We start from the raw sequence: 14028 nt of genomic DNA on the forward strand, positions 1-14028 counted from the left end.
GAAGACATTCCACCTCATAGAAATTAATATGAAGCCACTTCTGGGGCCAGGTTATTGTTTACACAGATTTTCACATGAAGGCTCCCGCTGCACGAGGCAGAGCTGGCCAGATATGATTCATAAATATATAGGGGTTTGTGGTTAAGCTGAGGATTTTGAGCCAGAGCAGAGCTGGTCAGAGTGGGGAGTGTGTGACTGACTGTCTGGAAAACCGGGCAGGTTCCTGGCTGTGTACAGGCAGGAGAGGACTCAAATGCAAACTCACAGAGGTGAAGAGTAAACTCAAAACAACACAGCTTTATTTGCTGGCTGGTAAAACAATACAAACTACTCTGGGAAATAATATAAACTAGACACACAGAAAGGCACACAGGGACACACACAACCATGAGGGTACAGAAAGAAACACAGGGCTAAAATACACTGAGGGCAAACGAGGGAATGAGACACAGCAGGGAGTAATCACACCTGAGGGGACCAACGGGAAGCAAAACTAGAAACATTGACGTGAGACAAGGGTCCTCGCTAGCTTAGCCTCTTGGTGGTGGGAAACTGCACAGTGAACCACTAGGTCATGTATACTTACTGCACCAGCTCTGTCTGATAACTTGTGGCTTATTAGATTCTGCATGGTGAACACAGACATGGGGAGGACACAGTCCAGTGTACTCCTAGTGGCAGTGCCAAGCTCAGATACATGGGGAGGGTTGTGTCATGAATCAGTCATAAAATATTTGACAAATCAAACATGTAAATCATCATGAATGAGCTTAGCACACTGGATCAGTCTGGGTTAACACTGACTGCCCCTGGTGCTGTTGTGTGTTTTCTTCAGTTTTCATGGTGTCAGAGGGAAAAGAATGAGAGACAGAAAAAAGGTTTTTCTATTTATCTTTATGTGTGTTATTGTACACACTCTGTCCTCTACATTAGAATCAATCCAGACCTTGTAGACTGAGATGAGAGCAGTGGTACATGTAGTAGATGAGTAGAAAGCTAAGAAGAAAGGAGATGTGCTGCCACCTCCTGGCTGCAGTTAAAGGGTGGAAACTTTCTCTTATTCTTATGAATTAATCAACATTAGTTATATTCTGCAAAAAAGTATTTCGACATGATTTTCCTTTCTACACTTAAACTTAAACACTTAAACTCTCCTAACTTTCCTATTTATCGATTTTGAATACTCTTCTGTTAAAAATTGAGCAACATTTAACATTTTTCTCCAAGATATATAAACAAAATAAAAATACATATGCAAATAACAATGTTATGATTTAGAAACGAAAAGATAAAATACATATTGTAAAAGATTAATTCCATCCTGCTCTCTCTGAGTGTATCACTCTCAAAAAGAAAATTAAAATACAGTCTTACATGGAGCCAAAAAGTAAGAATTAGTTATAGCCAGTTTTTGCAGTGATCATGATTAATCAGAGGATGTTCCCTGCAGCTCCAGGCGCAGCTCGCACAGAGCAGACAGGTACTCTTCATTGTCCTTGTCATAGTTCAGAGCTTTCTCATAAAAAAAAGCAGCTTTCTTGCTGTCGCCCTCAGCTCTGGCCACCTGACCCAGCAGAGCGAGAGCTTCACCATCACCCCGATTCTTTGCCAGACGTCTGTCAGCGATCTGCTTCAGTTTCTGCAGGAAAAAATAGAGGAACAATGAAATATTAATTTCTGTTCCAAAGAAGTAGATTCTGTTCATCTGGATGTAACGTTTTCAGTGGGAGAAAACATTACATTACATGCTTTAATTAAAAAAGCGACATTTTGAAATTTGATCTCTGGAGGCTAAAGGATCTACATTTAAACAGTATAGGCACCACAAGTAAGCCCACAGTCTGAGATTTAATTGCTCTAATGGGGTGATATGGTACTATAAGGTCTTTAAGATAAGATGGGGCCTGATTACCAGCTTAAAATGTTTTTAAGGGGAAGAGTTTTCAGGGGACAACAGAAGGAGAAAAGCTATACAGAGGTGTGTAAGACTGCAACTCTGGATAGTCACTTGGGGGTTTCATAAATTTGGCCAGACTTTTTGAAATGAAAGGAGTTTCATCCAAAGTGGGATGGATGCCACATCTCACAAGACCTAGTGAAAGACAGTACCACTGGCAGTCACCAGTAGTTTTCAAAATGTTGAAAACAGTCCTCAGCTAACACGTGACCTTTGTTATGTCTCTAGTGCTCACCTTAGCACACTGTTTCCACTCATATTTTTTCAGTGGTATCAGCAGCCCCTGCAGAGAGAAAACAGCAAAAAACTATCATGAAGATAAATCCATCCATACTAAGTTCATGTGGTAGATGTGAGTGTTGAAATGTTTCACATTACTGCCCCGACACCTCCACCCTCCAAACAAGGCCTGTTAGTTTTTCCTCTTTCATTGTTCTTCTTGGGTTGAAACGTGGAACATTAAGAGGCAGCTGCATGTCTAACACTGGACATCAGCTGCCTCACCTTGGTGTAATTTGCCCTCTGATGAATCAGCTACCTGTCACCTTCATTTTTTCTTCAGTGAGGACCAATCAGAGTCTAGCACCTAGAAACTTACCTTGGTATAGTGAGCGATGGCTTGAGCCTCATTTTTTGTGTGATAATGATGAAAGTCACCGCAGCGCTGATGGATAGTCTGACAATCCTTTTCCTCCTCCACCTCTGGTAACTTCTCCAAGCACTGCTGATAGGCCTCCTCAGCCCTGAGAAACAAAGAGATGATGAGGAATTTACAGCCAGAGGAAAGAAAGCAGGAAGCCCTGCATCTTTGTTTAGACGGGTACCTGCTCATATCCCCTGTCTCTGCACACAGCAGTGCCAGTTCAGCCCACGCCTCGACAAAAGGTCTCTTCCTCTTCACAGATTCTTCAAGGTGACTGATACAAATACGCCTCCACTTACGCACCTCTTCTGTGGAGCATTAAAGGATGTTTTGAGTTGTGTTCATTTAAGGATAGCATGCAGTATATTTCTGTGTACCTCTGTTGCTGAAGCGCCTGCGACACTCCTCAGCAATTATTTTCTGCTTGTAGCACAGAGCCAGCTGGTAGTTGAAGGAAGATAATTGATCACCCCTTTTCAGGCCTCGCTCAAACACAACAATAGCCTCATCCGGTCGATTCTGGAACAGATTTAAAAAGAAATTACTGCCCCAAGTGGAGGAATTGAAGTGTCTCAGGGTCTTGTTCACGAGTGGGAGGAGATTGGCAGACGGATTGGTCCTGCAGCTGCTGTGATGCAGATGCTGACCCGGTCAGATGTGGTGAAGAGAGAGCATAAAAGCAAAGCTCTTGATTTACCAGTCGATCTACGTCTATACCGTCACCTATGGTCACAAGGTTTGATGAGATGATATTGCAGATGCAAGGGGCAGAAATTAGGTTTCTCCAAAGGGTGGCTGGCCTCTCACTTTGAGATAGGGTGAGGAGTTTGGCTGTCCAAAAGGGGCTCAGAGTAGAGCCGCTGCTCCTCCACATTGAAATAAGTGGAAGAAGATGAATGGATGGATGGATATTCATAAATTTGAAATTGAATCAGTGTGTCTGTACTTACCATGGGAAATTTATGAAACTTCCTGTAAAACATTAATACACGCCACAGTTGACTGTTTACCTCAGGTTAAATGGCTGGTTGTTCTCGTCCCCGAATCAGTACAGTATCAGGATTAAGGAGAGCAAAAACACCCAAGCTGTTCAGGATTACAAAATAGGAAAGGAAATGAAAGCCTAAAGCCAGCCAGCATCCCCAGAGATTACGGAGTTGTTCTAAAAACTCCCAGGAGCCAAAAATGAACACCAAATTTTTCGAGTCAAATGAAAATCAAGGACAGGTTTTATAACCTTTAATTATGACCTGGATGCTCTATTAGGGCTTGTATGGTTGAGGAGGCCTTAAAGTTGATGGTGAATGTGCTTTCATTTAAAGACAGAAGCTAATGGCATGAATGGTGGGCCCAGAAAGATTTCCAGACTAGAATCTTGGACTTCTATCATCTGGTACCTTTACCCTCAGGTCAGGCAGAGTTGGAGTCTGTTGGTGGTCTCGTCTCCCCACAGTCACCAAGTTGTTAACATTGAATTAATTTCTAAGTATAACACTGCAGGTGCCTTGACATACTGTAAATACAGTTAGAATAGTTTCTATGAAGAAAACGTTTTAAAAAAACTGAGGATGAGTCTCTACAGACGGATTTCTTAACTTTTGTTTGGTCTGCTGTTACTAAGCCAAAGACCCAGTAAGCAGAAGTATGAATTTATAAGACCAAAGTTGCAGACTTACCTGATTACGAAAGTACTTTCCTGAGTGGCGGAGGATATGAGGGTTATCAGGATCATTTTCTAGTGCTTTCATCACCAGACTCTCAGCCTCTTCGTATTTCTTATAGGCCGCCAGCTTCGTGCCCAGCTTGCACTGCAGAGCAGCGTTATTTGGGTTGATCTCCAATGCAAAGCGAAGCTGTTTGATGACCTGGGATTTCTTATGTTTCTGTAATTTTTATAAAACCCAATGCAGATGAGAAACTGGTTAGTCCACAGTTTCTTTTGCTTGAATAAATATTAGTCATTGAAACTTCTAAAAATTATACTGACGCTGAAGTAACCAAGGCAACTGAAGGCGCCTGAAGGCTGATTTTAGGAAGTCCTCTTATAGCTCATCACCTATTATCATTAAAGCTGCTGATATTGGGATCGTTGAGTTATAAATATCTAGATTTGGTACTTGACCATAAACTGTGTTTTGAATCTCATGCTGATGCCACTACTAAAAAACGACTGTTCTTTTTAAGGAAAATCAGATCTTTTAATGTCTCATCTGAGATGTTGTCTTTGTTTTATAGAAGTTTTATTGAATCTGTGATGTCCTTTTGTATCACTGCCTGGTTTGGTAACCTGAGGGTGAAGAATAAGAATTGGTTGGGACTTCTGGTAAAAACTGCAAGAAAATTTCAGTGTGCTGGCAAGATGGACTTTTAGTCATTTACAAAAATGTGCTGAGTAAGGCTCATTCTATTAATAATTGTTTGAACCATCCACTTCACAGTGAGTTTGAGTTGTTGCTTTAGAGTACCTGTGAGGAAGACCAAAAGACTCCAGGTTTCTTTTATCCCCACTGCATCTTGTCTCCTAATGGCAAATAACTGTCCTTAGACTTTCTATCACTATTATTGTCATTATTATTTTATATTATTGTTCTGTTTCCTTTTATCCTGCTGCTAAACTAACTTCCCCTTGTGGGACAATAAAGAATTTGAATTGAATTGAATTGAGGAGGAATATACCCATATAAGGTAATAAACTCTTCATTCTTAGTGTTAAGATGTTTATACTATACCAGTATCCTTTAAAAGCACAATAAACTTTTTTGCCTTCCAGTAAAAGCTAAATTAAACTATGACTTACTTTTATTTGTAAAGAAAGCAATACTGTTAAATACACCACATTTCTTCTGTGCTCAGCTGCAGTATCCAGATAAACTACATAATTATGCTACATGATTTTTAACAAACACCAATTTAGTGATTCATTGAGCAAAAAGTAACTTTTTGAAAAACTCTGTTACATTCAGAGCATCTTTTAAGTGGAATAAACTGCCTTATGCCGGTGGCCCGGTGGCGCCAGTGTTCGGCAGCCTCGCCTCTGTCAGTGCGCCCCAGGGTGGCTGTGGCTACTATGTAGCTTGCCATCACCAGTGTGTGAATGTGTGTGTGAATGGGTGGATGTCTGGATATGTAAAGCGCTTTGGGGTCCTTAGGGACTAGTAAAGCGCTATATAAATACAGGCCATTTACCATTTTTTTATGCAATTAGAGAACTAGCAACTTTTCATAATAAAACATTTAAAAGCCTATTTATACAGTTTTATTAAATATTGTAAGAGGGTAATGTTGTGACCTGTTTTCTGCGTGTATTGTGCCTCAATGTTATTAATATTTGCATGCTTATATTTTGGGCCCCAGGAAGATTAGCAACCACTATTGTGTAAGCTGATGGGGTTCCTTATGAATAAATAAAAAAATCTCATCATAAAACTGACCTGTTCTCCGCAATAGAGGACAACAGCGTAGCAGGTGTTCCACTCAACATCATGAGTCTGTACCTCAAGTGCTTTACGAAAACAGTCGATGGCTTTTGATATAGAAGACCTCGACACCTTGAAATAGGCCCAGCCTTGTTCTCCGTACACCTCTGGAAGGAGACTTCCTGATGAACCAGTGGGATACTTCACCTGCAGAGAGAGAAGGAAGCGTCAGAGGTTCAACAGCAGTGATCATCATGTTTGATCTGATTGGTGTACATACCAGTATGTCCTCGACTCTCTGACAGTAGCTTTGTGACTGTGCAAAGTCTCCATCATGGTATTTCAGCCAGGCCATGTCTCCATACGTCACAATGAGCCTCCTCTCACTCTCATCACCATAACTCTTCCTGATGGTCTCCTCTGATTGGTTTAAAAGTTTCAGCGCTTCCTCTCGTTGATCCTGAAGATACCTGAGGACCAACAGGTCATCAACAGCTGTTCCACATCTGGTGTTTACAACACCTGACAAGAAACTGACCTGAGAGTTCAACTAACACTTGTTAATGATTCATTAAGGTTTTTATCTGAGGTTCATGACTCCAGGGTTAGATAATTACTGCATTTCCACCAGAAAAACAAGAGTCCAAACAAGCTTCAGGAAACAGATTTATATCCAGATTCTTAAAGAATCAGAAACTTTAGTCCAATACTCCAATAATGTTTCTCTTCCTATCACGTGTATCTATTAAGGTTGAAATAATGAAGTAAACGTAAAGCAAGGTAAATTTTTTCTTCCAGCTGTAGCTTTGCTATCAATCTGGTAATTACTCATTCTTAATGTTAATGTTTGTCATGATTCGGCTGTATGGCAGGCAGGAAGTGGACCCAAACGCAAGCTCACAGAGGCAGGAATGAACTCAAAACACAGCTTTATTGCTGGAAGGAAACAATGAAACAAACTGATAAGAAACTAAACTGGGAAACAATACACTAGCACACAGAGAAACACACGGCCTTGAATGAGGGAGAACGCGACACAGAACTGAGGGAGACTCAGACATAAATACACAGAGGGTTAACGAGGGGAGTGGGAGCACACGGGGAACACAGGTGACACTGATAATCATAACGAGACAGGGCAGCAGTGAACACAACATGACGCATACTGACGAGGGACTGTCAACGTAAAACAGGAAGTGCACAGAGGTTCAGACTGGCGGAGAGAGAGAGCACAGACATAACGGGCTGGGGAAAACATGGAATAAAACACAAGGAGAGACGAGGGCTCACAGATACACAGAGGGGCACACAGGGGGTAAGAGTCACAAGGGGAAAACACATAAGGAACAACGTAACAGAGCAACCCAGGAAGCATGGTCTAAATAAGGAACAAAATGCAAAAATACCTGAAAACCAAGAATACTGGGCCAACATGGCCCAGGACCATGACAAACTTATGAAGTGAGTTGAAAATGAGCCAGCCATATCTACTGCAGACACAATGTTGTTAAATAATTTAAAACTTAAAATTTTCAAAATTTAAAAAGCAGCAGGAACACTGCTGGTAGGTAACATTAGCAGAAGAAAGACAGCTCAGGGTTGGATCTGATCCTGAAAACAAAACAATCTCTCTATCATTTAAATATAAATCCTGCTGATGCTGACCACAGTTTCCTTTGACGGTCAAATTTCTCTTTGGTCAAACGGACTTCAGTGAGAAAAACTGTCTTTCTTCTGGCTAATGTTAGCTCTTCTCTTCTGTAGCAGAGTCCCAGAAATAAAAGTGTTGAGATTTGAATGAGCAGAATAAATCCACTTTAGCTTTTCTTTCATCAAACAGCTCCAGAAACTGTACCTGAAATAAGCCAAGAGGCTGTAGAAGCAACCTGCTCCTTTATACGGACTCTGATGAAACTCTATGTCAATCTCCGTTCGGGTGATCAGTCTTTTTGGGGACACGTCCGGCTTCAGATCCCAGGTGAAGTGACACTGCAACTGCTGCAGCCTGCTGAGCAGAGCGCTGCTATCTTCACTGTAAGAGAGTCACAAAGAAAAAGCTGTGACGACCATCAGAGGGAGAGCATCAAACCTGGACTGGCTGAACCGAGGCTCACTCAGACCTCTGACACACCTGAGGATCCTGTTTCTACGACCAGCACATGATCAAACATCCTCACTCAGAAACTCTCATGACAGTTCATCCACACTTCCCAGCTCCTCTCCTTGAGAAAATTCAGTTTATGTGATCAATCAATGAAATCAGTGATGTGAAGTAGATCTGTGTTTTGAACCTCAAACAGGGGAACCAGAAGAAACCTTAGATGTGAAGTGAGACACAAACACAGGGGGACAGCTAATGTTGTGATACACAGGTTTGTCCTTGTCGAATATTTTTGATATTGTTCTGTTAAATATTTTTGGATATGAGACCACACAATTTGTTTTTGTTTAATTCATTTGATCACATGCCAGTAGTGATGTGACGTTCTGCTTCAAAGCTTGTGTCGAGTAGTAGAGGGGGCGTTTCCGCGATGCGCGTATCGAGGCTTGCTTCATTTATGGGAGGATCTGAAAATGATGACGTCCGAAGCCTCGCTGCCCGGCTGTACCACGTGACTGGTTCATGAAGTGGTTCGAACTTTGCCGCGAGCTATGACAGCGATATAAACCGTTCAGACTTCATTCAAAATGTGGGTGTTTGATGGAGAGTTGTGGTTAGTGAGAGTTTGGAGAGAGTTTGGAGATTTATGAGAGTGAGGAGAGAAAGTCAGGAGAGAATGGAGACAGCTAAGAAGAGGAGGATGTCCTCCTCTGTGTGGGAACATTTTGATCTTATTCCTCCCAACAAGGTATGTACATTTCTACAGAAGATGTATTTTCATAATACTGATGGTGCAATACAATTTATGTTAAGCTGTCTTTACTTTTGTACAAGGTGAAGTGTTTGCTATGTGCCAGGGAGCTGGGATATAACAACAACACCTCATCCATGCTCAGGCACTACAGAGCTTTGCATGAGAATAAGGGGAACACCGATTGTGGAGCAAGACCAGGTGAGCCATCAAATGCCATGATAATATAGCATGCAGTAATGTTACTAAATGATATAACAATATTATACAACTGTAATAAGTTACGTGTGATATTTATATTTGTGCTTTGTTTTTATTGTCTTTCCTCAGGAGAACAATCTCAAATACATGAAGACCTGGTTAGCATGGTGATTGAGGACTCCCAGCCATTTAGCATTGTGGAGGACAAAGGATTTAAAAGATTTGTTAAATCATTAAATCCTAGCTATGTTCTCCCCACTAAAAAGGTCATAAAAGCAGTGAAACTTTAGTTTTTACAGAATAAAATGTGAACAGGCAGACAGTGTGTAGCTGTCCATACCTCAACGTTACAAAAGCACTACCCCAACCACACCTCACCTCACAGTAAATGATCATTTCCATTTTAAGCATTTCCAAATAATCATTTTCCATACTGCCAGTATAAATACACACAGTATACTGCCATCATTACAATATAGATGTTTTACACACTCCTGTTGTTGTTGACATTTACAGGCTGTGTGCAAAATGCCACACTGTTCAAATTCATGCCAACTAATATTTTTACGTCCACTAGATGTCCTACTAGAGCAAATGAAGCTTCAAGAAGCTTTGTGCTGGGGTGAACCAATTGGATGAAAAGCTTCAGTGCTTCATGAAGCTTCATCTGCCCATCACTACATGCCAGTGTTAAAATGTCTAGTTATTGATGTAAGATGTGTCATGTTTCGGCTGTGTTCAGGCAGGAGAGGACCCAAACGCAAACTTACAGGGACACTGGAAATAAACTCAAAAGCACTGCTTTATTGCAGACTCGAGGAAAGGATACAAAACTAAACTACACAGTGAGGCACACAAGGGAACACACAGCATGAGGGATAATGTGACACTGACTCAGAGAAGCACAGGAGCTGTGTCCCAAAACATCGGCTGCATCCTTCGGAGGACCCGGCCTTCGCAGTCTACGTGGGTCGGGTTCTTCAAAGACCGAGAAGGCCAGAAGTGTGAGGCTGTGAAATGGGACGGTCTAGCCTTCAGATTAGCGTCACCGCTGTCTTGGTGGAGTTTAATAAACTCGTCCGTCTGCTCCTTGCTATCTAAAATATAACAGGACACTGGCGTAAATTCTCGACCGTCTCACACTTCTGTTTAATCAGTTTTCTGTTTGACGTTTATTCAGCTGTGTGAAAATCCCGGAGGAACCCACCCGATGGATTAATAAAGTTTTATTTAATCTAATAATCTAATAACTTTGATCTCAGCCAAACCAATTTACTCCGGAACAAATAAAACACCGAAAATAGGCAAACAATTACATTTTTAAGTTATCCGAGTGACTTATATATCATGTTTAAATGGCCTGCATTTGTATAGCGCTTTACTCAGTCCCTAAGGACCCCAAAGCGCTTTACACTACATTCACACACACATTCACACACTGGTGATGGCAAGCTACATTGTAGCCACAGCTGCCCTGGGGCGCACTGACAGAGGTGAGGCTGCCGGACACTGGCGCCACTGGGCCCTCTGACCACCACCAGTAGGCAAACATGGGGTTAGTATCTTGCCCAAGGATATTTGGCATGCAGCCAGGAGGCACCCTGGGATCGAACCACCGACCTTCTGATTAGTGGCTGACCTGCTCTGCCACCTGAGCTACAGCCACCCCTGAGTAGCGAAAGAGTGGATGTCTGAAAACGATGAAGCCGGGAGTCCGCTGCTCTCGCCGGCTGGAGTGACCATTGACCCAGAAAGATTAATAAGACTAATTTTAAAACTTAGTAGCGGCTGCCATTGTTGGCAGCTGAAATTTGGCTGGGCCGCGCTATGAATTCTGGGATATGGTGAGCCATGAAGGACACACCCAACCCATCCTTCAAATTCGGGGCAATGAAGGACGCATTTGTCGGCCGCATTTGAAGGAGTCGACGAATTGGGACAGCCTTCGTTGCCTGGCTGTGACGTAATCAGCTTTCAAATGCAGCCTCCGGAAGATGCAGCCGACGTTTTGGGACACAGCTAGGGTTTAAATACACTGGGAAGTAACGAGGGAATGAGACACAGAAGGAGAGCACAGCTGGGAGAAATCAGAACTGACGAGACAAGGAAGCAAAGCAGGACACACTCACATGAGACAGACCTTCAAAGTAAAACAGGAAGTACAACACTGAGACGCGAACTTGACACGGTGGACACAGAGCAACTAAGAAACACAGAGACATAAACCACAAGGCAGAGAACTCTAAGGACCAAAATACACAGAGGGAAATACTAGGCATGGTACACAAAAAAACTTAATTTAAGGGAGTAACTAAAGACCAACAATGATGACATAATTTTCAACACAAAGTGACAAAAAACACAGGAAATTCATAACACTTCATCAAAAAACTCAGGATCCTGACAAGATGCATGAATTGCCCGTGTTTTTTAGTTACCAATGTTCATGATCTGAAATTAATATTGTTAAAGAGGTGAGCACTCGAACATGCATGCAAGGGAGTTGTGACCAATCAGGGCTAAATTGTTTGGATTTTGATACCCAAGGATGGGAAGTTTAGGCTGGTAGTAGAATTAATGAAATGCATTGCAAGCTTTCCACTAAGTGTGCAGCACTCTGTGCACTCCTCAGTGCAGTGCCATGCATTGTTCTCCAGGAACTGAGATTGTTTGCTTGACACTGTTCAGTCACTGTACAGAGACTCTATGCGTGATTGTGAAACAACAAATAAAAGGTCGACTGCACAAGAACTGAAGGGTGAGAGTCCTGAGGTTAAAGTGTTAGTGCAACCTGTGACAAGTAAGAAGGGACAAGTGACAGCTGGGACTGAAGGGACCAATGAGACCATGTAACACAAACAAAAAGTCACCTCATCCTCTTATTATGTCATATGTCATATCCAGTATTCAATTCAACTAATCAAACATTAACATTTCTAATATGAAACCAACTAGCAGCTCATTATAAAACCACATTTTTGTTTTTCTTTTAAAAATATTTATTATTACTCTTTAATGAGACAAAAGTATTTTCTATTTGATTTGATTTTAATTGAATTTTATTTCTCATTTGACTGATAGAATATTTGATTACTAAAATAATCGATACCTGCAGCACAGATTATTATTATTACATAACAGGTTATAATTTTTTAATCCCCACTTTTTCCTCTTCCTCTGATTCACAGACTCTTGGACTGTGTTACTTTGTATCCCTCTCCGTGCACCTGAGCGCCAGGTAAACTAAACTACTGCTGGATTTAAACTCCACTCAGGTGGTTCAATTTGTGATAAATGATCGATTATTGATCAGAGGTTTGGCAGACTGACCTCATGTTGGCGCAAACAGAGACCTTCTCCTCCTTAGACACAGCAAAGTGATGACTGAACACGAAGAGTGCGTGGACCGATCTGTGAAGCTGTCACATCAGTTACACAAACTACCACAGCCCTTCTCCTGCTGCCTTCAGGGCTCCGCTGAAAACAAGTAAAAGTGAGAATCCATCTGCTCGTGTCTCTCCTCTCCTCTCTTGAATTTAATGGCCATAAATATAAACTATGTTAGGAGACGGGAGGTACACATTTGAGACAGGAGGAAAGCGTACCAACGAAAAGGCTTTCTGTTTTACATGACCTCAGGAGGGGTCTTTGAAGGCATCACGAGGGGACGTTAAGTTTCGTTTCTCCATCTCAGCTGAGAGCGTCACCAAAGATCACTGACCAGCTATTGATCTGTAAATAAATGATTTATCTGTGTTTTTTCTGAGGAAGAGAGGGACTGTTTCTTGTAACATGACGTGAGTCCACATTAGCTTCACAGCAACTTTCTAGTTTCTGAAAACCACCACAAATAATACAGATATACTACTAACGGAGGTGGCAAAAGTACAGACAATCTGTAGTTCAGTAGTAAAAATACTCAAGTAAAAGCTGAAGTACGGATTCAACTTCTTTGCTCAAGTAAAAAAAAAAAAGTTTTTTTAAAAGGTAGAAAAACAGGGCCAGGAGTTCCAAAATGAATGAATAAAATATGATATAATTAACTAAAACTGGAATTAATAAATAAATAGCTAAACAATTAAATGTCTATTTATTTTATTGAAATCATGCAATAAAGTATTTATTTCCTGTTTTAATAAATTACATCGACATTTAATTCATTTGTTTTCTCATTTTTTTCACAAGTGGACCTTTTGCTATATTGGTCCACTTGATTGTCATAGTTTATTCAAGCTTTATTATTTATTCTTATTTCAAGTTATTACAATCAGAACGGATGCAGTCGGGGACGGGAAAGAGAAATAAGAAGAAAAGAAAAGTTGGGAGTAAAGTAAACAGAAGGAGAGAGAAAGAACAAGGGGGGAGAAGAGGGATAGATGGAAAGTCACTAAAAATCTGCTTCACCAACTGCTGAAAAACAAACAAGCAAAAAGAAAAGAGCACACTAGGAAAACTACAGCAACAAACAACATAAGCACAGGTAACAGTAAATAATAAATACTGATTCTCACTGAGCAACACACAAGACCAACAACACATGATATGTTTAGAGGCAGCAGCCAACCAATGTGTGTGTGTGTGAGTATCTGCTTATACACCTGTGTGTGTGAGAGTGCTGGTATTTATAAGGTTTCTCCATGTAAGTGTCTAATAGTAGGTGTGGGGAGCCATAGCCCTGCCCCCCAGGGGCATGAAGCAGGCATGGAGGAGATCCAGGTCCTAGACATCCAGAGGGCCCACAGAGCACAAGAGCCCAAGGAGGATGACTGGAGGGGCAGACGCATCACCCTCCTGGAAAGAGCTGAGGAGAGCTATGGTGACGTGTGCGCCCAAGTTCCAAGGGGCCCCCATCCCCCAGAAGGGGCCTGACCAAGCCACGAGCACCAGGTGCCAAGCAGCCACTGGGAGTGGCATACATGTGCACCCAGCCTACAATGCCCCGATGGCTGATGGCATCAT

The 14028-nt window shown here is 41.7% G+C and overlaps 1 protein-coding gene across 2 annotated transcripts; it reads right to left on the reverse strand.

Annotated features, from left to right (window-relative positions):
- Positions 1–469: 469 nt before the first annotated feature.
- LOC116321268 (interferon-induced protein with tetratricopeptide repeats 5-like) lies at positions 470–12550 on the reverse strand. 2 transcript variants are annotated; one of them, XM_039607584.1, is made up of 10 exons: positions 12400–12550; positions 7872–8048; positions 6297–6486; positions 6032–6223; positions 4277–4483; positions 2978–3119; positions 2782–2905; positions 2556–2700; positions 2193–2240; positions 470–1639 (listed from the first exon to the last, which is right to left on the reverse strand). In XM_039607584.1, the coding sequence occupies exons 1-10, from the start codon at positions 12402–12404 to the stop codon at positions 1427–1429; spliced, it is 1443 nt and encodes a 480-aa protein (XP_039463518.1). In that variant the 5' UTR covers positions 12405–12550; the 3' UTR covers positions 470–1426. The 2 variants fall into 2 exon arrangements, with proteins under 2 accessions (XP_039463518.1, XP_031596915.2); XM_031741055.2 differs by having other exon boundaries at positions 2782–2908; positions 12400–12545.
- Between the last annotated feature and the right edge of the window lie 1478 nt (positions 12551–14028).

Source organism: Oreochromis aureus, unplaced genomic scaffold, assembly GCF_013358895.1.
Source record: "Oreochromis aureus strain Israel breed Guangdong unplaced genomic scaffold, ZZ_aureus HiC_scaffold_100, whole genome shotgun sequence".
NCBI lineage: Eukaryota > Metazoa > Chordata > Actinopteri > Cichliformes > Cichlidae > Oreochromis > Oreochromis aureus.

Coding starts and splice junctions, on each gene's coding strand:
- LOC116321268 (XM_031741055.2), bottom strand. Junction 4,484..6,031: donor TCCTCTATTGCGGAGAACAG/GTCAGTTTTATG, acceptor TAAAAATTACAG/AAACATAAGAAATCCCAGGT. Junction 2,241..2,555: donor CCATCGCTCACTATACCAAG/GTAAGTTTCTAG, acceptor TTCTCTCTGCAG/GGGCTGCTGATACCACTGAA.